Source organism: Furipterus horrens, unplaced genomic scaffold (assembly GCF_987537825.1).
Source record: "Furipterus horrens unplaced genomic scaffold, mFurHor1.1.pri manual_scaffold_8, whole genome shotgun sequence".
Taxonomy (NCBI): domain Eukaryota; kingdom Metazoa; phylum Chordata; class Mammalia; order Chiroptera; family Furipteridae; genus Furipterus; species Furipterus horrens.
The window spans coordinates 94051539-94075516 of NW_028327178.1; the positions used below are offsets into that span (position 1 = coordinate 94051539).

Consider the following 23978-nt stretch of genomic DNA (forward strand, 5'->3'; position numbering starts at 1 on the left):
GACTTCCTATCTTAGAAGTTTTTCATGCCTTTGCTCACCTTTAAAAGAAAAATTTGGATATGCTTCTTAATTCCTGGTACATCCACAGGTTGACTTGTTGATTTTCTTTTGTTTCGCTTTAGCTCAAAGTCAAGATCTCAACTGAAGTTGGCATCACAAATGTTGATCTCTCCACTGTGGATAAGGATCAGAGCATTGCACCCAAAACTACACGGTAGGTGGGATGCCTCCTAGGCATGGGGGACTCAGGCTTGAGCTGAGCGCCTCTAGATGCCATTTCTGTGTCAGCAGTGATGCAGCTTGTGCCACAATGGATGCTGCTTGGCATCCAAGCAGCTTGGGCAGGCGGGGGGTGGGGGGTGTCTGTACCAGTGGTCAGTTCAAACAACCAGTCCATGAGATGAGGAGCTTGCTTCGGAATGTAAATCTGAGTCAGTCAGCTGTGTCACCAAGCGCATTGTTTAATTAAGATGACAGTTTTTAAAGGACTTTCTCAGTGAAGGAAGCAGTGCATTAATTTATATTCTGGTGTAATGTCTATCTTCACAGTCCTGAAGTTGGTTTTAGTGGCCTCATGGCCACTCTCTTTGACCCACAATGTGGCTGAGAAAAGTTGGAAGCCCCGTAGGTCCTCAGAACTGAGATGGCAGATACTTAGCATTAGGGCTACAGTTCCCTTTCTCAAGTTCATGGAAGGTATCATTGATCAGCTGCAGCATTTGTTCCTTTTTAACACAACCTTCTAAGTAACCATTATTGGAGTTGGGCCAGAACACTGTATGAAGCCCTTTTGTCAGCCCTCTCCCAGATCCTTATTTTGGGGGCCCATCTATACCTGTGGGTATAGTTAGACCCCCAGCTTGTCCCAACTGGGTGGCTATAGATGCCAAAGAAGATAAGTGAGCCCTCAAGCCCGTTGGGGATGTTATAAGCTAGAGCTGGAGGTGAAGCATTCACTTCTTTAACGTCCTATGAAAGGGCTGGGCCTTTGCCTCTGGCTTGGATATTTTCATGGGGACATTGCAGATGAGAGCACTGATAGGGATCCCCTGCAATAATGTCTGTGCGAGTGCTTGGCGGAGTTTAATGTGCTATATAGATGAGGAGGTGGTGTCTCTCATAAGTAAATATAAAGCCTAAGCATAAAATAGAGCCAGGTGTGAGCTCTATAATCATTTGGCTTGTTCTATCCCATGGCCATTTTAACCTAAAGTCCCAGGAAATAGCTGTGAAAAGAACAGTTTTCTCATCAAGACTGCCTTTTGAGAAAATGATTTTTTTAAATTCAGTTTCAGGCAGAAAAATAAATTGAAACTGTCCAGGAAAAAATACAACATTTTAAAAAAGAAAAGAAAAAGCTAGAAGTACTCTTCTTTGCATCTCCGACCCCCTTGACTCCCAGCCCTGCTCACGGGTGCTGCTGACACTGATCCTGTGGGTTTGCCGCCCCAGCTCTTCCGTCCCCCTGTGCGCCTGCAGGGGAACACTTGAGCCCCACTGCTTCCTGACTTGGTTGACTAGACATCTTTAGGTCTTGAAGTAAAAGCCTGGAGCATCTATACCTAGTGTTTCCCCCAGACCCTGGTAAAAATTATGTGCTTTTCTCAGTCCTGGTTTTATCAGTACCGTTTGCCTGTAGGCCACAGACAGTTCACTTCTGTCTGTCCACAACAGAATAGCGTTACAATGAAAGAGGGAAGATTAAGCAGGGAAGTGAAGTTTGTATTTTTCACTCTGTTCTTAGATATATGCAGATCCTTTCTGAAGATTTACTGTATAAATGTCTCTTTCAGGGTGACCTACCCAGCCAAGGCCAAGGGCACGTTCATCGCGGATAGCCACCAAAACTTTGCTTTGTTTTTCCAGCTGGTAGATGTAAACACTGGTGCCGAGCTCACGCCTCACCAGGTCAGGCAAAAGCCCGTTCTCTTGGATTGAAACATTACAGTGTACTAGATAGAGTTGTTGATATGTATATATATAACTGGCTAGAGAAAATTCTGAATTCCTGCTTTCAGATCTTCACTCTGAACCCTGAACATCCAGCAGGATCTCCTACATGACACTCTGCCCCCTCTCAGTTACTGGTTCTAACCCTGAACCCAGAACACACTGTTTAAAAGCTTAGCTAGTATTGAGAAGATATAGTTAGGGTAGATAAGCACTTAACTGAGGATTTTTTTCTTTGTGAAAAAAAACAAAAACACCAAAAACCATATATTGAAATAATTTTGAAGAAAGAAAAACCTAGGCAGTGAACCCAAAACATGTTTTTGTTCTGGCCAAAGCAGATTTTTCATTTGTGGGAATCTGACGAATAGTTTTTTTTTAACTTTTACCTACTTCATATTATGAAAACGATAGGCTTCATTTTTATAAAGTAATAATAATTATTTAAAAGATTTTCAAACCAGGCCCTCTCCCCAGAGACTGATAGGACCTTCTGTCCTCTTGGGCACCTTCTCCCTCACGTCTGTCTTCCCCCTGGATTGGAATTAACTGCTCTCAGCTCTGCCACATCCACAGTTGTAAAGGGAAATTCAGATAAATTCTCTGCTGAAAAACAGGAAAGAATTGTGAGGCCTAGTGGCCTTGCTTTAGGTGCTTTGTAGCAATTCTTTAGCAAAAGCTGGCAGACCAGTTTCCATGCTGAGGGGCGGCTTCAGAGCAGACTCCTTAAGGGGGTGAGTTTACTTGGAAATCTTGCTTTTTGTTTCTTGTAGCTGCAGCAGCTGCGCTTGTGCCCAGGCGCCATAGCGGCTGCCCACAGGACCACTGTCCCCGCACTTCTCTGTCCCTCTCTCCCACCCCCAAGCTCCAAAGAACTTGGTTTGTGCGTTTGGTTAGGGCCATAGCTAACCAACCTTTAAACTCTTCAACCTCTTAGCATTTTGCACCTCATTCTCAGAATGACATTTACCAACCAAACAGCACAGGGAAGCAAAAATATGAAGAAAGGAAATGATAAGACTACATTGGTGAGCTTTGGAGGAAGTTAGTGAGGAAATGTAACTTCGACTGAATACTTGTCTAATCCAAAATTCTGTTTTGGAAACCATGGCTCAGAGACCTCCTAGGTAGAGATGGCGATTTGCAGAGGAGCCTGGCTGCCGCCTGCACTTGGCTGTGACAAGAGGAAGATCGGGCATCTGGGCTGCTAAATCCCATTCTTGGCCAAGACTCGATAGTCAGGATGCTTCGTGTCTCTGGGCCCCTTTCCCTAAATACTTCGATGGTTCTCTCTTGCCCAGGTGTACAGTAACAAATGAGATTTGTATTTTTTCCTGTGGATCCAGCACTAGCTGTGTGACCGTGTAAATCATTTAATCCATGTGCCTTATGATCTGTAAAGTGGAACCAATCTACCTGCCTTGTTGAATTCTTTATTTTGAAACCCTTCAAAGAAGAGCTTTGAGTGTATATTGTTCTGCTGCAGTTCTAACATGCAGAAACCTTAGTTTCTTATGCCATCGGGGGATAAGGTGATTAGACTGGTACCATCCTATTGATAATGTTGGCTACTGTTTGTTGACTAGTTAGTGTGTACCAGGTCTGTGCTAAATAATTTGCCTACATTATTAGGAATCTTCACACAGATACACCACATGTTGAAGTTAATCTTTTCATCTTAAAGATGAAATCAGGGCTAAAGAGGTTAAGTAACATCAGCTAGTAAGTAATGGATCCAAACCTGTCAGTCTTCAGAGCCTGGGCGCTCTCAGTTACACCAGGCTGCTCTGCTTGATTAGAACTCTGCCTAGCTATCAATCCCCAAGCCTGCTCCACTAAATCTTTAGCTGGAGGCACTAGGAAATTGAAAATGGGCCTCTTAAAGTTCCACCTCGTTTCCCTTCTTTTTACCCTCTGGTGAAGAAGTTAATTGGGCAGTGAAGTGGCTGAAAGGCTGGCAGGAAGAAGAAATTGCAACAACAGCAAAGAGCTTAAATCATCCCCAAACTGGGCGTTCAACCTCCAAGTAATTGAGAATTGTCTGCATCCCTAAGTTAAGTTTCTCATACTAGGAAAAGCTATCTCTGCTTTCCGAGCTAGGAACCAAGGTGGAATGGCCACTCCTTCTGCTCTCTTGGCCAGGTCTGGTAGAGCCCCGAGTTCCTCCTGTGAAAGAGCCAGCAGTCTGCAGCCTCATTGATTCAATATTGGGCCCAGAGGGGTTTTTCAAATTACAGATGCAATACAGTATTATTGTCCATCCAGACATTTGTCCGACTTCATAACCAGAAGACTGGCCAGGAGGTGGTGTTTGTTGCTGAGCCGGACAGCAAGAATGTGTACAAGTTTGAGTTGGATACTTCCGAGAGAAAGATCGAGTTTGACTCTGCGTCTGGCATCTACACTCTCTACTTGATCATTGGAGATGCCACTCTGAGGAACCCAATCCTTTGGAATGTGGTATGTGCCTAAATGCACCTTTTCCGAGGCAAGAGTGTGCCATAGTCAAACACAGACAGCTCCTTTTCAGGGGTCTGAGATCTATCCTGGCCTTGCTTCTGCTGCCCACAGGGCAGCAGATATTCACTGGGAGGGGAGGGGCTGTGTGCTGTCACTAATAGGAGTCTTAGGGGCATGCACATGGCCTGGCACAGAGTAGGTGCTTAATAAATAGTGATTGAGTGAATGAATGAAGTGTACATTTGCCCTCGTGGGTGCTACCAAATTTCTATAAACGTTATATTGCAAGAAGGTTTTCATATTGCATCAAAACACTATGGGGGATACATCGATATAAGAGATAAAAGCCTTGGCCTTGGAGATGTGATATAGCCTGTGGGGTTAGGGTGGGGGTAAGATTTGAGTTTCAGTAACAATTCAGGATGGACAGTGAGTCGTAGGATATGCAAAATGCTCATAAGCTAATAATCGACATTTGCATATCATATAGTTTATATAGTGCTTTTCACCTACGGATCTCACTTTTGATTGGTGTGACGAGAGAAAATTTCTTGAGAGACATGACATTAGAGCCAGGGGGTTAAAGAATTGCAAGGGTTTATCAGAGTAGTGTATGGGGCTGCAGGATGATCACTGGGAACAGCTGAAGCCCGATGTGCTCTCAGTGCGGTGTGAGTGGGCCTGTGTTTCTGGAGCACCTGATGAATCTGGTCAGCAGCAGGAGGCCAAGCGAGGAGAAAGGCAGAGGGGGCCAGACCGCAAGCTTTGAATGGTGGTTGGCACTCTCTGCAAGACAAAGAGGCAGCTTTGTTTCTTGTGTTGTATTCAGAGCTTCTTTTCTTCCCTTGGGCTTTGGGCTGCTTTTTGTATGAGAGCACATTTTCTTTTTCTTTTTCTTTTTTTTTTTTTTGTTACTAAATCACACTTCCCAGGGACACTGAGCACTTTCTGATTGCAGCTGTAACAGCTTGAGTAGCAGCTGAGGTTTTTGTATTAAGCAGCTCTGTGGGGCTCACCAGCCAGTAAAAAAATGGAACTCTTACTCTAAAAAGCATTTTCAATAAGTACTTATTTTGTTCTTGAAATTTTTACTGCCTCAATTTGTCAGTTAATAGACGGGAAGTGATTGGACTGCTTGGAGCTGTTTTCAGTTATGGTCCTGGGTGTGAGGTAGGACGTGTTGTCATGCTGATGAGTCTTGCCCATTTTTCTGACCCTGTGCCTTTAAATACTGCTGTTAATTTTTTAGGCTGATGTGGTCATCAAATTCCCTGAGGAAGATGCTCCATCGACTGTCCAGTCTAAGAACCTTTTCACCCCCAAACAGGAAATTCAGGTATATTTCAAGGGCTTCTCCATCAAACATGGAGAAGAAATGTGAAATGGGCACAATGACAGGGCAACAGACCCCTGGATAGTGGCTCTGGTCCCTTCTCTACCCTGTTTATATAATACTTTATAGCTTGGTCCTCGCTACCCTGCGAATTAGGCAGAGCAAATATCAGTCCTGTCCTAGAGCTGGAAACACAGGCCCAGAGAGCCCAGTTACTGGCCTCCTGAAAGCAGGTGATTGGACACAATCTCAGAACCCCAGTCTGTTTTTCCTAAACATCGGGAGGTGCAGCCCTGGGATCACTGCTTACCAGCTACAGCAAAGCAGGGTTTGGCTTTCTCTCTCAATGTTCCTGCGTAAGTCAGGGCTGATGGGGCCGACAGGTGGAAAACACAACTGGGACAACAGGCTTTCCTCCCCAAGGCAAGTCCTTCCTCTCCTATGGGATTCACCTTCCTTGCACACAGATGTTAGCCAGTCCTGCCCAGCCCAGTCCACAGGATTGCTGTGTGGATCAAAACAGGCAATGGATAAGGCACGAAAGGCTTTGAAAGTTTTCTAAAGCACTTTACAAAATAAACACTAACTGTTCAACAGTTTGAGCACGGGTTAAGAAAACTGAGGTAGATCCACTCAGTGAATTATTTTGCATTTATGAGAAAAGATGTTACTGTAGTAACTTGGAAACCTATGTGTAAATTAATGTTGAAGTATTCCAAGCATACTGCTTATTCTTATTTTACTATTGAAAAAAGGACAAAGGCCCAAAGGGTAGAGCAGTAGGATTCTGTTAAAGAGAGTGAGGTTAGCCAGTTAGCTAACTTAAGGGGGGGGGGGGGCGTGTGGTAGATGTTGCCGCTCTAGGAACCCGGAAGCCTGTAAAACCCCAGAGTCCTGCCTTGGATGTGTCACTCAGGCCATACATACACCTCGGCACCCTCTTTGATACTGGCAAATACCACTTGATGGATTGCATTTCCCCAGCCTGTAAAGGGCAGTGAGTCTTTGAAGGGATGAGGCGGGTTGGCCAAGTAGTGAGCTGGGACTAGTGTGGTGTCTTTGAAAGGAGACCTCTGGGATCAGAAACCAGTGTTGAGAAGAGCAGGAGGCCAAATGACCACCCATTGCCAGGAGGTTTTAGCACCTGGGAGACAATTCCTCATCTTGACTGTCATTGGCATTCTGGTCCCTGGTAAACGCGGCAGCCCCTCTGGGAAGGGCATGTTCTGAGATATTCTTGGTGTGACTTCTTTTGGCAGCACCTGTTCCGTGAGCCTGAGAAGAGGCCCCCCACAGCAGTGTCTAATACATTCACTGCCCTGATCCTCTCACCCTTGCTCCTGCTCTTTGCTCTGGTGAGTAGCCGTAATTAGCATGGGCAGCGTGTGTCTGGCGCGAGACTCAGCAGATGTAGCTGTTCCAAAGGAGGCTTTGTGCTCTGGCCTCCGCACAGCTCCAGAGGGGTCCAGCGGCTTCGTGACCGATGGTCAAAAAATTTTAGAGTAACTAAAATTCCCCACTATAGGGAGCATGAGAAAGTACTTACTGGTCATTAAAAATGATAAAAGTGTGTGGACTGGGATGCTCTCTATAGGAATGTTCAGATGAGGTTAAGTGTGGAAAAAACAAGGCCCAGTGCTTAGAGCTATATAAAAATAAGAGTACAGAGGCTCTGCATTTCAGCACTGTTTGAAGCATAAAACTGTAAGTAACCTATAGTCCTCGTAAACGCAAGTGTTAAATAAATTATTGTACATCCAAACAATGGAATCGTCGTCGGCAGCCGTCCGTCTCGAGAGACGATGGTGTAGCTTCTTAAGAGTCTATCTGCACCGCCGAGAATGGCTGTGCACTCCGACTCGGGAGTGACAGTGTCTCCTCCCGTGTTGAATCAACATCTTGCGATGACGCTGGAGTGTCCTCTCCAGTGAAGCTGAAGCTACAGAGCCTGGGCAGGGTGATATGGAGGGTCTGCTGTTGCCCATGCAGCAGACCCCCCCTCTCTTCGCAGCTGAAGGGTCCAAGGGAAAGACGGAGTCAATACAGCTTGGCTTCAGGTGCGCCGCAGGAGTTGCCGGTGTTGACTACAACGTCAAACCGCCTTAGGGACTCCGGCTCCGGATTTTCTGTCGGGGTTTACTCCCTTAGCCTTTCCCCTGAAGAGGTATGCCGCAAGGCAGCGGAGGTTTTTTGGAGTCAGAGTTTTCCTTCTCTGGGAATACTATACAGTTTATTAAAAGAATGGATAGATTTATATGCTGATATGACAAGATTGCCAGGTTGTCTTACTGAATGACAAAAGCAAGGGGTAGAATATTATGTTTATAATATGATCATCTTTGTGTAAAAACCTTGCAAAGGCATTATCTATTAGTGTTAGTCACCTCTAAGGAGAGGACTTTTTACAGAGTATAGAGAAAGGAACTTTCTACCTTTTATACTTTAAAATACTATTTGAATTTCTTTGTTTTAACCAATTGATCTTTTGCCTTTCTTTTTTTCTTTTTAAAATCTATGACCATAGATGCATATCATCAAAATTCAGAGAATTTTGAGAACTCTATGGAAAACTCATTAGATTTTTTAGAAAAATTGCCTGTGTTCCTAACTCATTCATTGATTTTCATGAAAGGATTATTGGTCAATCCAAATCTGAAAGCCATGCCACAAGCTTTCAGAAACCAGACCCTAGGGTATGGGCACCTGTTGTCATATTTGAGTGATCAGAATTTCGAAAGACACAGAACACACAGAAAGAACACACATTCTACCAGCTGTGGGCAGGTTTATCTTATCAATACTTAGAGAAACTAGCAGGTGCCAGTTAACTTCATCATGAACACAGTTTCTCACTTTTCAGCTTCATGGGTCCACCTGTTTTAAAATAAAAAATTTTGCTGTCATTAAAAATGATGTTCACGTTCGAGTTACCCAAGCACATTTGAGAACAGGTATTGGAATGCCTTTCTAAAGAAAAGAGGGAACAATTTTTGGATTTAGAGTAGTTCTCACTTGGAAAAATTCCCTGTCCATCAAGTATGCATGAACTTTTAAGTCCTTAGGGCTGTTCATTGGACTAGCATTGACATGCCATGTGTTGCCTCCCTTTTAAGTTCTAGTGTCTTTTTAATTTATTTCTCCCCATCGCTTAGTGGATCCGGATCGGTGCCAATGTCTCCAACTTCACTTTTGCTCCTAGCACGATTATCTTTCACCTGGGACATGCTGGTAAGCGCTCCTGGCTGCTAATTTCGTTTAACCTCCTCTGACATTTAGCCTGCCCACGCAAACGCCCTATAAAGTAGACCCGCAACCTATTAACTATAATGACTTAATAGTATAACATTTCCCTCTTCCTCCTGGCCTTTTAGGACAGTTAATATGATGATAAACCTGTTTGGGCCATCAGTTTAGAACAGCTGTTATTATATTGGGTTTCGTTGTACGAGGCTACTGTTGGCAGGCCATTTACCCTCATTTAATAGCTCTGTTCATTTCCAGAGATTACTCACTTATTGTAGCTTTACATTGAGCCATCTTCCTGGATGAAAAGCATTAGTGCAGTTTCCAAAGGTTATCTTTCCCCACCGTATTGATCTTCACATTTGCTGGCGGCTGTGTCTGGGCAGTGATAGAAAACAGTTCCTTCCACATTCAGACACACTGTCCTGCATTTTTCTCTTGAGGACTCAGGACCTAAACATAACAACACAGTCGATTCAAAAATCAGCTAAGCCTTTCAGAGACTTTTGACACCATTGGATTGGTGCTGCCTTGTATTTCACTTAAGACTTCAGTGTTCTCTTCTAATTTATTTGACTCTTTCAGGAGTCCCTCTCTTGCGTCCATAATCTGAGGGTTCTGTAAGGGTCCACAGATGAATCCCTTGAAATTCAAGGCAAATTTGTATCTGTTCTTTTCTGGGGAAAGATAGAGTCTGTGACTTTGATCAGGTTCTCACAGTGGCCCATTACCTCAAACATGGTTAAGAAGCCCTGCTGTAGTTCATCTGTCATTTTTCTAGGCAAAATTGACAGGATGACCTTTCTCTTTAGCCCAGTTACTGGATTTGAGTGCTAGCCCTCCTGGGTCAGGCTGAGAACAAACCCTGAATACAGATTTGTTCAGAGCCATGGCTTTACTTGCCGAAGTGCTTTGTATGCACATTCCGTCACTTGATTCTCATCAGAACCCTGATGGTGGTGACTGGGCAGGAATTAGGGTCCATGTTTGACAGGTGAGAGAATTCAGGCTCAGGAAAATTAAGTGGCTAGAAGGGGCAGAGCCTGGATCAGAACCCTGGGCTTTTAATACCCAGGCCTGAACCTTTTCACTAAACCTTTTTCCTCACAGTCCTCATTGCTTCCCTCCTAGTCACAGTGGCAAATTATCCTTAAAATCTTTTTTTAAAAAGGAAATTTGAAAAATAAAATGAGCCCCAAATATAACATGACAGTAATGTTTACAAAAACAAAACAAAAAAAAACTACATTAAAGAAAACAGATGTGAACCAGAATGTGGAACAAGATAGATAGAATAGCTGAGGTCTGGTTTTTACCTCTGGGTTTCTTTTTTAAGATTTTATTTATTTATTTTTAGAGATGGGGGAAGGGAGGGAGAAAGAGAGAGAGAGAAACATTGATGTGTGGTTGCCTTGTGCGCATCCCCAGCTGGGGACCTGGCCTGCAGCCCAGGCATGTGCCCTGACTGGGAATCAAACTCGCGACCCTTTGGTTCGCAGGCTGGCACTCAGTCCACTGACACACCAGCCAGTGCTTTACCTCTGGATTTCTTAATAGCAAGGCGTAGAGGGAAGTATATTAAGTTACCTATATTTTGGTGTTGGATAAAAGGAATAAAACAAGCTGGTCTAGAAATACAGACCTCTTTAGGATCCAGCAATCACTGCTCCTGTCTTCTGCCCAGTGTATTGTCACTGTTTCATTTAATTGGCTGTCATGGCACCTGTTTTGTAGCTATGCTGGGGCTCATGTATATCTACTGGACTCAGCTCAACATGTTCCAGACCCTGAAGTACCTGGCCATCTTGGGCAGTGTGACGTTTCTGGCTGGCAATCGGATGCTGGCCCAGCAGGCAATCAAAAGGTAAGGCTGGGGGTGGGCCACGGTCCCAAAGTGGAATTAGAAATATTTTTTGTCAGCTGTGCTCCCTGAACTCTGAACAATGGTATGTGGCAAAAAGATTCATATTCTTAGGGGTGTGTGTGACATGTTAATCCAGCCTGATACAGAAGCCTTTTTAAGTCAGGAAAGGGCCTCGGTGGTCAGCTTTCAATGTTTTAAAACCACAGCCATTTATACCCTGACACATAAGAATAAGAGAAAAATATAATTGTTTTATGAAGATTAAAATGGATTAGAACATGTGGCAGAAGATTGTTGTTAATGTGCTGGCTGTATAAAAACGTTCTGCTGCCACAGGGAACTCTGCTCCGGGGAGTCACTCCTCTGTCACCTCCAACAGGCTCCCGGGGCTTTTCCTCCTGAGCATGAGGTCTATGTGCTTCCCCCCAGAAACTGCTGCAGTGCTCAGTAGGCCATACCACGTACCCGAGAACCAGACATTCTTAATCTTAGGTTCACACAGTGATCAGATCCCCATGCGATGGCAGCTGGACTCGCGAACTTGGATTAGAGGCTAATTTATATGTCACATAGGTGATACTCATTGATTTGACTTGGGTGATTTCAGCCATGTGAAGGTCAGTAAGAAAAGTCAGACTTGCTTTCCCCTTAGGAAGTTAGCATTTTCAGACATGCCCTGCTTTCTCCTCTCTAGAACTTTTGCTGGGAGAATGTAATTTGGTAGTGTGCCTTCCAGCAAGGCTGCCGATGAAGTTGGTCAGATCAGGGAGACACTTCCTCAGACTGTTAACGGGCAGGAGAGCCACGCGTGTGGCTCCTGCCTGGGTCTCCATTGTGAGCTTTCTGAGCGCCTCACCGAGGAGACCCGGCCCCGACGTGCTCCTGGACTTCCCTGTAGTGATTCAGGTTCCCCCCAAGCTTCCCTTAGCAGTGGCAGCTGGTTCATTGTGCTGCCCCTCCTGCAGCCTTACCTTGGCAGCTGTGCATTGCTTCTGAGAAAGAGCCAGGGCCGCAGCTGTTTTTCTAAGCAGAGCTATTTTCTTTCAGCGACCGTTCTAGGCTTCAGGGAGCCAAAGGCCATGCTCTGCTGAGTTCTCTCTTTTCTGGAAGTTGTCCACACAAGACGAGCAAAATCAAGGGGAGATAGGGGTGGAAACCATTTGATTTAGATCCTGCTTAGCATGAATTCCTAATGTGGAATCCTAAAATTGGGTCTGTTTTCTGGGGTAAGAGACCATGATTCTCATCTCCTCTCTCCCTCTGCACACATGCCATACAGAACATTGAAGCCCACTCTTAAGTTGCCACCTGTGACTCCTAAAACGAACTCTGCCACTGGGAATGTTGGTGACCCTAATGGAAGCTCTGGTTGGGTGTTTGCCATTTCTTTCCTCAGCTTATTTCTTTTCTCACTGTCCTGCCTTGATTCTCAATCCCTCTTTCCTTTGGCAGGATCGCTGCAGAGCAGAGCAGTAGATTGGCAAAATATAGGACATTACGGTAACGATGAAGGGCGGGCCCGTCCCAGAAGCAGGGCCCCTTTCCCATCCTGCCTGCCTCATGCATGTCAGTTGCTTATCCAGTTGCAGCCCACTCGTTCCTCCCCACCCCTCCCTCAGCCAAAGCTGAATTCTGAGGCCATTTTCCCACTTCCCGGCCCAGGTTGTGACTGACCCGGGGTAAAAGCCGAAGCCCCTTGAGTGAGCCCAGCTGATGGGGTAACTTTTCAGGAGAAGAGCCTTGACCTGGCTTTACGACATGACTCCATTCTCCCTTATGTCCCATGGGGTACTTTTTAGACAGTAGCCCCTCTCTGTGTTTGTAGAACAGAGTTGAGGATAAGATAGGTCCAGCCTTGGGCGTCTTAAAAGGGCACCCCATTCAGAACACCTAAATTCATTACGTGACGGTCCGATGGCAAATCCTGGCACACCTTGTCATTGTTTCTCGGCCTTTTTGTAGCACTCATCTTCGGTTGGGCCAAACAATGTGGTTTGGTGAGACTAAGTTATGGGCTGATGGCCACAGAGCAAAGCCAGCATCGGAACCCGGGTTCCTGGAGCCTAGGATGAGGATCAGGGCTGCTCCCTGTGTGACTGAAATGTCATGTGAAATAGCGCCCGTTCTCCATGCAGCTATTAGTCCTAGGACAAGGATGGAAGTGGAAGCAAAGTGAAGGGAGAGAAAGAGAGAGTGTCTGATGCTTCACTGATCGGCTCCTCTAGACCAGGGATCAGCAAAAGCCTTTCTTGAAAGAGCCAGGTAGAGCTTTAGGCTTCGCAGGCCATACAGTCTCTGTTAGAACTCCTCACCTCTTCCACTGTGACGTGAAAACATCCTCAGACTGAAAACGAATGAGCAGGGCTCTGTGCCAATAAAACTTGACTTGAGAAAACAGGCTGGTTTTGGCCTGTGGGCATAGTTTGCTGACCCTTGTATTAGACCCACAAAGAAGAGGGACCGCCCTGACTGGTGGGGCTCAATGGGTTGAGGATAGGCCTGCAGCCTGGAAGGTGCTGGTTCAGTTCCCAGTCAGAGCACGTGACTGGGTTGTGGCCCAGGTCCCTGGTTGGAGATGTGGAGAGGCAACCAACTGATGTTCCTCCCCCTCTCTTCCTCCCTCCCTTTCCCTCTTTCTAAAAAATAAATAAATGAAATCTTTTTTAAAAAGAGGAGGGAAGTATTTGAATTTTCTAGTCATGTTCCTGCTCAGCCCTGGCCATGGAAATTGCTTTTCCTGCCAGAGCAATGAAGCCATCTAATTTTTAATTCTCTGAAAATAAAAATCAACAGAAGCATAGACTGTAGAGCCTTTTCACTGATGTGTGAGCATAAACTGGAAAGTCTAGTCCTCAGCACAGAAGAGACTACATTTGGTTTGGTTTGGTTTTTCAGGTTTAATTTATATACAGTAACATTCACCCTTTTTACTGTACAATTTTCTGACTCTTGACAAAGTTACGCAGTAGTGTAAGTACCATCTCAGTCGAGATATAATTTCCACACCCCAGAAAGTGCCCTTGTGCCCCTTCTTAGTCAGTCCCTCCTCCCCACCCTCATTCCCTGACCGCTTCCGTTTGGTTTTGTCCTAAATTATACTTGCTCTGTCTGAGATTTGCTTTCAGAACGAGGCCTTTCTGCTAAATACTGAGCTTTTTAATTCTTTGAAGTAACTCTGGATCGATTTTGTTTTTCTTGATTTTTAGATAGTCTCCCTTCATGCTGTTACCCCCCAAGTCATACTGCTTGAAAGAGAGGAAAGTCACTTCATTATTTGGCTGTTTAGGACTTTCTGAGGTTGGGACCTAGGGTTTTAAAGGTGGTTTTGATTTGAGGACGGACATTGATTTGATCAGGTGTAACTTCTTAGCCAAGATAGAGGCCTGTGGGCCACTACCCTTCCAGCTATTCTTATTCTGCACTCAGGCTATCTTCTCCACGTGAACATTTTGGAACACACATTTTAAAGCACCTGGGACTCTGTAGGTAGGGAGTTAGGGGCACTCAGTTCAGTCCCAGGATTGGTGCTGTGTCTGTGTGTGCTTCTCGGAGCTGCTCATGAGTGAGATTGAAGCCCGCCGTTCTGCAAGGCTGTTACACCCCGCTGGCCCGCAGCGCTGGCTCCCGCTGCCTGCGAGGACGGCGCGCACCTCAGCACCCTGCCGCTGCTTGCTGGAGCCGCCAAGGCACGCACTGGCTGCCGTCACCCTACCCTCCTGGTTGCAGTGTCTGCCTGGATTGTCATCTTCGCTCTTGTGTTTCCCCATTACTTCTTGGAGTCGAGGGAAAGGCAGCCTTGGGGAAAGAAGGAATAAAGAGATTGAGTGATTTTTCCCCTCCAAATTCTTCTGTGAGCTGAGGCCCGTTTTTGAGAAGCATTCTTTCCTAGGTTTAGGCACAGATTCTGACCATTGGCAAGAATGTGACTACATGCAGGTTTCTGTACTGAGTGGTCAGCACATCGTCTTCCAAACTACATGAGGGCCAACTGCTGGTTGGTGGGTCCAGAGTCGGGGAAGTTGAAGATGAGCGTTCTTTAAACCGTCCTTTCTGTTCACCTAATCAAACTTTGACTGTCCTTTTGGCCTTGCAATTGTGAGAGGTGTGCCTGGATTACCTCATCTCCTTAAACTTTCACATACCACTTTCTTTCTAAGTTATTGTCAGGTTTGTTTCTTTGTTTTTCTTTAAGTTGTCATCAGCTTTAGTTTGAACTAGCTTACACTCTGTGTGAAATGGGATGGGGCACAAAGAGAATGAACAGAAATATGATTATTCCTTTATCGGTGGGGTCTGATAGTGGTAGAATACCTTGGTCTCTCTGTTGACTAATTAGGAACTGTAACAGTGAATTGAAACCTTCAGTAATTTTGTATTTGTCTCCATTTTCTTTCAGAACAGCACATTAGTTCCAGAAGAAGAAAGGAAACTGAAGCCTGGAATGAATGTCAAGAAGAAGAGTCAAGAACAATTCAGTTTGCAAAGGGGAATGAAAAAAAAACTATTTAAAACGAAAGAAGTTGAAATTGTGTTTATACTTCTGCTTATTTTCTGTTGTCCCAACACAGAGCAGATACCTGTGAGCCCAGATACTCTGTTTCTGTGGCACGATGCCCTAGCACGATGCTGTGAATATTCCTGACTTACCCTCGTGTTGCATTTGAAAAGTTGAAGTCTGTAATAAATCTGTTTTGGAATAAAGGGAATAACGGGGACAAAGGCCTGATTGAGTTTATTTTAGTACGTGTGGACTGATGGGAGTCCTGGGGTACATACAAGGACTTGGTTGGGAAGTATTGTTGACACAGTGGCCAGGGTGATTTTCAGGCCCTTTCCCATTGGTCCCTCTCACCTGGAAAAGCCACTGTTCTTTCTTCTTCAGTCCTAAGTACCAGCTCTGTATGAGCCCTGTTGGCATCTGAAGGCTCTCTTCTTTTGCCTTGGAAGTTTGATCTCAGCGTGCAGTGAGGAAGGGAAGGGATTGTCTTAGAAGAAGGGGAACCACATGAATTATCTTAGGCTTTAGAGGACCACACACATCTCAAGAATGTCTCTTTTAAGTTGTGCCCAGGACCACCATTGTACAGGGGTTGTATAATATCACTGAGAGAAGTAGTATTGAATAGTATGGTTAAGTGTACAAACTTATGTGTCAGGCACCTGCTGTTACCACTTTAACGCTTTGAGGGCCAACATTGCTGTGAGTGATGCTGACAAATTTTCCCCAAAGTGCCAGTGTCTCTCCCAGAAACTCTTCGATGGCTATAAATGTAAATAACAATGGAATGATTTGTATTTTATGTTTTGTTCTTTTTTGTACCTCAGGTTATATATTGATATAATTTTTTCTCATGTTGATCCAAACTTCGAATTATGCATGGCACTCGAAGGGTTAATAGGGTAAGGGACTTGGGGCAGTGGCTTAACTTCTCTAAGCCTCCTTTTGTCTGTCAGTAAAAGAGAGATAAGAACCTCCACTGACTAAAGAAGTTTTCATGCATCCCAAGCCCTTGGCTCAGTGCTGGGCATCTTTCCAAACTGTCCAGAAGTTATGTACTTGGGCTCACTGCTTCTAATTCTACTAGTTGAAACATAAGCAACACTTTTAGATAACTTTTGAAATGTGGCTAGTCCTAATAGTATTGAATTTGGGGTAGAGATGATTTTATTCAGATTGCTTTCCAAGCTGGACTTCACTGCAGCAAGAAAGTTGAAATTTTGATTGGGAGGAAGTGCATGGAGATACTGGAACTTGGGGCTAGTTCCAAATGGGATTCTGCAGGCCAGAGGGCAATGTGGGCAATCATAGGGCTACCTCTAAGATGGGAAGGAGGCCTCAACTTCCCAGAGGTTGCAAGCTGGTGGCCTGTAGATGTTCTTTTTTTTTTTTTTTTCTGTTTTTCTTTTGGTTTTTCAATTACAGTTGTCCCCTTTTCCCCTAATTTCTCTCCCCCACCCAACCCACCCCCTCTCCCGCAATCATATCCCTCCCCGTTGTCCATGTCCATGACTCTTTTATACAGGCTCTTTAATTAAACCCTTCCCTTACTTATCCCCCTTCTCTCCCTCTCCCCTCCCCCCTGTAGATGTTTTTAATTGAATTAGTAGCTAACATTTACAAACAGAGAAAGTTCATATAAAAATCTAGATTTGGGGTATTGGATTCAGAGCTGGCAACAATGAGCTGGAACTGAATAGCAGCTCCTGCTTCTGGATGGGGCCAGCACTCCCCAGTGTGCCAGAGCCCCTCCCCTCACGGGTGCCAGTCATACCACGTGTTCTGTGCCACCTGTCAGCTTCACTCCTGTGGACATAATGACTGGAAGCCTTGCTTTTAACTTACCCCCGCGCCCCAGGGGAAAGGGTGATGTTGGTCTCCCATTGCTGTTGGGTGACTTCTAGTGGTGTGGAAGGGGAGGGCAGGGGGATCCTGCCCTGCTGGTTACACCTGTAACCAGGCCTGCAGAGTTCTGGAAGACAGACGGGAGGAGGCCTGATGGACAGTGGTGTAGAGAAGGGGAATTGCAGTCTAATGATAGAAGTGCAGTGGCTGGAGGAAAGGAAGTCAGGAGACAGCTTCCTGGCGAAGGGGCTGGCAAGGCTAAGGAGTGCAAAGGCTGGTTCGGTGCTGGCCTGCAGACCCAGAGGGAGCTGGAGAGTCAAGCAACAGCAGACACTTGCTTCGTGCCAGGCTCGGTGCTGGGTCCAGAACTAGAGCAGCGAGCAAGACAGATCCATTCCCTGCCCTTGGTCCACTTGGAATCTGGAGGAGATTAGGAAAGGGAGCAGAGATGACAGACAGGAGAAGGGCTTCGGAGGACAAGCCTTTGCAGAGCTGGGAGGAGTACGGTAGGCAGAGAATTAACATATGCAAAGGCTCTGCAGCAAGATCTTGACATACATATTTGAGCTGAAATTAGGCCAGTGTAACTATGGTGTAACTAGGAAGGAGGAGAGGATCCTCAAAAGCCTGAACAAATATGGCTTTTAAGGGCCGTGGTGAAGGGAATAGGTTTTATTTTAGGAACAATGACAAATGTTAGGGAACTTGAATATGGTGCTGGGATGTAGCAGAGGCAAAAGTTCACCTCCCATGCTCTTTCTGGCCCTCCTACCAGGTGAGAGCTCTTAGCTCCCAGCTTTGGAGCGAGGCTGCAGGGGAGAATCTGGGCAGCTGGAGTAGGCAGCAGGCCTAACATCTGTAGCTAATGAAATCCACTGGATTTGTTGCTCCAATTATTCACCACTGACAAAGATTCTTTGCTTGGCCAAACTTTAGTCAGATTCTCAAATCTTCTCTTAGGCCCATCTGTGCACTTCCCTGTAAAATCTACCTTTACTGAGAACCCCGCTGAGTCAGTTTAACCAGAACCGCCCACCTCAGTATCTGATCACTTTGATATCTGATCGAGTTCCTCAGCCTCCGCCATTCCCCAGGTGACATCTGATTATCCTGACCTGCCTTCAGCAAGAATCCTGTGTGGTCGATTTAGCCAGAATCCCACTGACTTGTGATATTTTCTCTTAATAAGTCTCCATCCACCCTGCTCCTTGACTCTTAAGGTCCCACTTGTCTCTGCAGTATTTGGAATTGAGCCAAGTTCTGTACTGAGGTCTCTTTTCCCCTATTGCAACAGTCCTGAGTAAAATTTGTTTTTAACCACTTTAACTCCTGTGCATCTCTGGTTTTCCTTTGACGCCACAGTAGCGCTGGGCCATCTCTAAGGAGTACTAAGGCTCTGAGTTCCCTAATTTGCTGTGTGTCATTAGGCATCTCTCTGGGCCTCAGTTGCCCATCAGTAAAAATAATACCTCTGACGGCTTTCTAAGTATGAAACAAGTTCACACCCAAAGCATGCACCGCAGTGCCTGGCACTTAACATTGACTCTGTTTGCTCTGATTAGTGTAGATATTATCATTATCACTTCCTGTGTGTTGTTAGCGGGAGCCGGGGAAACGGTTTGTACCAGGTCCATGTGTTTTTGTTTGTTCTTTTAATTTACTTGATTGCCCAGCTCGAATTTCCGGAGGAGCCAGGAGTCTTGGAATCAGGAATCATTTCCTGACTTTACTCCTGCTATAGGACCTGGCAAGTCACCTGACCTCTCACCTCTGTGAGTGGCCGGCGCCCTGCTCTGCCTTTCTCCAGAGGGATGTGGTGGGGAGAACAAATGAAGTAATAATGCAGTGGAAACCTCTTTATGAACTTGAATACAAACATAAGGGATTATCGTTAGAAGTGACAAGCCCCCCATTGATTAGAGCATTTCTTTAGGGGGGAAAATAGCACTTAGTCTTAAGTAGGACTCCCATGGGATGGGAAGCTCCCAGCACCTCTGCGGGGAGGGGTTAAGTCTTTTAAGACTCCATTAGTGTCATCGTTAATGGCGACAAAGCACCGGAATTGTTGCCATCGTGGTTTCTGCCTTTATAATTGCATTCACCTGGAAAGCACAAGTAGCAGCGAGTCCCGGTGGTCGTCAATTCATTTGAAAAACCAATTGGAAGTTGAGAGAGCCTTCAGTATTAGCTTTTGTGGGGCCAGGCGGAGGAAAGAGGTGGGCAGGTGGGTCTGGGGACAGAGCAAGCTTGGGGCTGGCCCCACGTGCCCCACATTCAGCAGTCGCCTCCTTTGTTTCTTGGTATGTTCTTGGCGCCCATCTCGCTTGGTTGAAGTGGCTGCCTGCCCTCAATGGCTAGCCTTCTCCTCTGGAGGAGGCTTCTGTTTCCCCATTGTTCCTATTGTCTCCTCTGCCTGCCGCCACAGTGGCTGCTGTCGAGCCTTTCCCACGATTTACATCCTTACTTGAAGGTAAACTGGATTCCCAGGGAGAACAGGTGTTCTAAACCCTGTGAGGAACCGAGGTGGCTTTCTATTCTGGTGCTGGGAGACAGGTCCGTGGGACCGTGGGTCCCCAGCTGGAAAATGATGGAGTTGGCATTGCTCATCTCTGAGTCCCCACCAACTGAACTGCTGTGGTTCTTCTGCTTTTAATCAAAACAGACATTCTATCATCCAGACTTTTCATCTTTTTTTTTTTATGGAGAATATTTTTTATTTTTTTAGTATATTTTATTGATTATGTTGTTACAGTAATCCCAATTTTTCCCCTATTTGTTCCCCTCCACTCAGTATCCCCCTTCCCTTCAGCAATCCCCCCCCCCCCCCTTTGTTCATGTCCACGGGTCATGCATTTAAGTTCTTTGGCTTCACCCTTTCCTATATTATTCTTAACTTCCCCCTATTTTGTACCAACCAATTATGCTTTTTGATCCCTGCACCTTTCCCCCACTTCTCCCCCTTACCCCTCCCAGCTTATAACCCTCCAAATGATCCCCATACCTATGATTCTGTTCCTATTCTGGTTTGCTTAGTTGGATTTTGGTTTTATTTTTAAGATTCATTTGTTGATAGTTGTGAGTTTGTTGTCATTTTAATGTTCATAATTTTTGTCTTCTTTTTCTTAAGTAAGTCCCTTTGAAATTTCATATAATAATGGCTTCGTGATGATGAACTCCTTTAGCTTTACCTTGACTGGGAAGCACTTTATCTGACCTTCCATTCTAAATAATAGCTTTGCTGGGTAGAGTAATCTTGGTTGTAGGTCCTTGCTTTTTATCACCTTGAATACTTCTTGCCAGTCCCTTCTTATCTGCAAAGTTTCTTTTGAGAAATCAGCTGAGACTCTTATAGACACACCTTTGTAGGTAACTCTCTGCGTTTCTCTTGCTGCTTTTAAGATTCTCTCCTTATCTTGAACCTTTGGCATTTTAATTATGATGTGTCTTGGTGTGGTCCTCATTGAGTCTAGCTTGTTTGGGATTCTCTGTGCTCCCTGGACTTGTATGTCTATTTCTTTTGCCGAATTTAGGAAGTTCCCCTTCATTATTTTCTCACATAAACTTTTGATTTCTTGCTCTTCCTCTTCTCCTTCTGGCATCCCTGTGATTCAGATGTTGGTATGTTTAAAGTTGTCCCAGAGGTCCCTAAGCCTCTCCTCATTTTTTTCAATTCTTGTTTCCTCATTCTCTACTGGTTGACTGTTTTATCCTTCCTTATGTTCCAAGTCATTGATATGAACCCCAGTTTCCTTCCCTTCACCATTGTTTTTGTGTGGATTTTTCTTCGTTTCATTTAGCATAGCCTTCTTTTCTTCCCTTATGTGTTTGCCGTACTTAAGCATATCTGTCAAGCCTGTGAGCATTTTTATCACCAGCGTTTTAAACTCTTTGTCTGTTAGGTTTGCTATCTCCTTGTCTGTTAGGTTGGCTATCTCCTCATCACTTAGTTCTCCCACTGGAACCTTGATTCGTTCCTTCTTTTGGACAATATCTCTTTGTCTCCTCATCTTGACAGGCTCCTGTGTTTGTTTTCCTCTGTGTCTTAGGTAGAGCTGTTGCTCCTGTTATGTTGTAAGGGGCGGAGCCTTAGGTATTTGTCACTACAGGGTGACCCGTTTCACTACATGTGGCACTGCGTGTAGGGGAGGGGTCTGAGGGGGAACAATGTCTCTTGCTCAGCACTCGCCCCTTTTCCAAGCACTTCTCCCACTTCCTGTATGGGACTGGCGCCTCTCTAGCTGTTGCTCTGGCTGTCTTTCCAAGAGTGAGTGGGTCTGTGGACGTTCTAGGACCATGGGGGCCCTTTAAACAAGCGGACTCTGCTGAGAGACCAGCAGTTTCTTCTTCTACCCCAACCTCCACTGGTTTGCACAGTCAGAAGCGATGAGGCTTTATTTTCCCCAGCGCTGGAAATGTGAGCTGTGCGATCTGGCCTGGTTCTGGGAGTGCTCCCCAGGTGTCCCTCTCTACTTTTTAAAATGTGTGACTGCGCTTTCTGCCAGCCTGTTGCTGCCACCACTGCCACCGCCGCTGCTGCCGCCACCACACCATGTCCTCTCCACCCCGGCTCCACCCCTCCTACCTGTCTGAATGAGTATTTCTTCTTTATATCTTTGTTTGTTGGAATTCCATGCAGCTCAATTTTCTGGAACTTCTGGTTGTCTCTAGTTTTGAGATAGTTGTATTCCTTCTTAGTTGTGGAGGGAGATGCAGCGTGTCTATCTAGGCCTTCATCTTGGCTGGAAGTCTCATCATCTATTTTTTTTTTAAAGACTTAACTTACAATAAAATGTACAAAGCTAAAGAGTGTAGGTCACTGAATTTAATGACACTAGTGTACTCATTATCCAAATCAAAATATAGAACATTTTGATTCCCCTAAAAAGTTCACAGTTCTAATAAGAGACATGGGTAGAGTTGACGATGTGTGGGAATATCTGGCTCAGGGGAAATGGTTCATGAACAGAAAAAATTCGACTGACATAGGTACCTGTGGTCAGTGGCTTCAGTTCTCAGCTTTCTTTTATAGCAAAAATCAAAAGAATTATCTCTACCAAAGATATTAAATTTCCTAGTAACCACAATAAAAAAGTGAAAATGACTTCTGGCTGGTGTGCCTTAGTGGAATGAGTGCCAGTCTGTGAACCAAAGGGTTGCCGGTTTGATTCCCAGTCAGGGCACATGCCTGGGTTGTAGGTCAGGTCCCCAGTTGGGGACGCACAAGAAGCAACCACACATTTATTAGTCTCTCCCTCCCTTCCCTTCTCTCTAAAAATAAATAAAATCTTTCAAAAATTTTTTTAAAAGTATAAAAGAAACAGGTGAAATTATTTTAATACATTATTTAACCTAATATATCCAAAATATTATTTTAACATGTAATCAATACAAAAAGTTTTTGAGATATTTTATATTCTTTTTTCATATTGTCTTTGAAGTCTAGTGTCTGTTTTACACTTGATGCACACATCTCAGTTTGTACTGGCCACATTATAAGTGTTCGGTAGCCACCTCAGGCTGCTGGCCACCATATCGGTCAGCCAGGTCTAGACACACTGGCTCTGATTCCTCTTCTACCATTTGCTCTTGAACCTAGTCATGTCAGACTTCTGCCTTCACCACTCCACCCAATTTGTTCTTGCCAAGGTCATCAGTAGCTTCCATGGTCACTTCTGTGGTCAGTTGTCACGTGACTTGACCCATCAGCAGCACTTGATACAGCAGATCACTCCCTTCTTCTTGAAACACTTCTTTTTAGTTGGCTTCTGGAATTCCTCTCTCTTGTAGTTTTCCCACGAGCCCACTGCCTGCTCCTTCTTGGTCTTCTTTGCTGGTTCCTCATCTTTCTTCCAAGCTTCAACTGCATACTTTTTCCTTGGTGCTCTCACTCAACTTTCTAAATGGTAACAGATGCCAAACCAAGCTGACTGCCCCAACCTCTCTCCTGACTCCAGTCTCCGTACTCTGTAAATCCAGGTGCCTACTCGACATCCACCCTTGAACCCTTAATAACACCTCAGACTCTATTTAACCTGTCTCCTGGCCCCCAAAGCTCCTAATTGGCAACTCCATCCTTCCAGTTGCTCAGGCCAAAAACTAAGGAGTCATTCTTGACTCCTCTCTAATTCCCACACCCTCTCCATCAGCAAATGAATTCTACCCTAAAAATGTATCCAGAATTGGACCCGATCTTAGAGTGATGTTATATGGAAGTCAGATCATGTCACTCTTTTGCTTAAACTCTGTGATGGCTCCTGTGTCACCAAGGATGATAGCCAAAGTCCTTACCATGGTCTCCCAGGGTCCTCATGAGCTGGCCTCCTGCTCCATATGGGCCTCCTTTCCTTCCCCTCACAACCTCTTTCCATTCTAGCCACTCCGACCTCCTTGCTCTTCTTCCTTCCCCACTCTTGCCTCTGAGTCTTTGTGTTGGGTTTTTACCCTGCATGGAATGTTCTTTACCCAGATATCCACAAGGCCAACATCCTGCTTCCTTCAGGCCTTTACTCACACGTTACCTTATTGGTGAAGCCTTCCTTGACCACTGCACAGCACATATATACATTATAGATAAAAGAACACCCTCCAGGGCTCCCCATCCCCTTAAATTTTTTTGTAATGCTCATCCAATGATGTATTCTTATTGATTTTAAAGAGAGGGGAAAGGAGAAAGAGAGAGAAAGAGAGAGTGTGACCTGAGATCAAACCTGCAACCTAAGTATGTGCCCTAATTGGGAATCAAACCCACAAACTTTTGGTGCGTGGGACAATGCTCCAACCAATTG

At 45.1% G+C, this 23978-nt stretch overlaps 1 protein-coding gene across 2 annotated transcripts in view; it reads left to right on the top strand.

Annotated features, from left to right (window-relative positions):
• RPN2 (ribophorin II) overlaps positions 1 to 15569 on the top strand; it is a 51443-nt gene extending 35874 nt beyond the window's left edge. Inside the window, exons 10-18 of one of the 2 annotated variants that reach the window (XM_090286372.1) lie at positions 123 to 214; positions 1794 to 1908; positions 4216 to 4410; positions 5660 to 5746; positions 7003 to 7098; positions 8896 to 8971; positions 10721 to 10850; positions 12303 to 12350; positions 15247 to 15569. In XM_090286372.1, coding sequence (XP_090142498.1) covers positions 123 to 214; positions 1794 to 1908; positions 4216 to 4410; positions 5660 to 5746; positions 7003 to 7098; positions 8896 to 8971; positions 10721 to 10850; positions 12303 to 12350; positions 15247 to 15259 — 852 coding nt within the window. In that variant the 3' untranslated portion in view covers positions 15260 to 15569. The remainder of the gene's footprint in view (positions 1 to 122; positions 215 to 1793; positions 1909 to 4215; positions 4411 to 5659; positions 5747 to 7002; positions 7099 to 8895; positions 8972 to 10720; positions 10851 to 12302; positions 12351 to 15246) is intronic. The other variant, XM_090286373.1, reaches the window with a different exon arrangement.
• The last annotated feature ends 8409 nt before the right edge of the window (positions 15570 to 23978 follow it).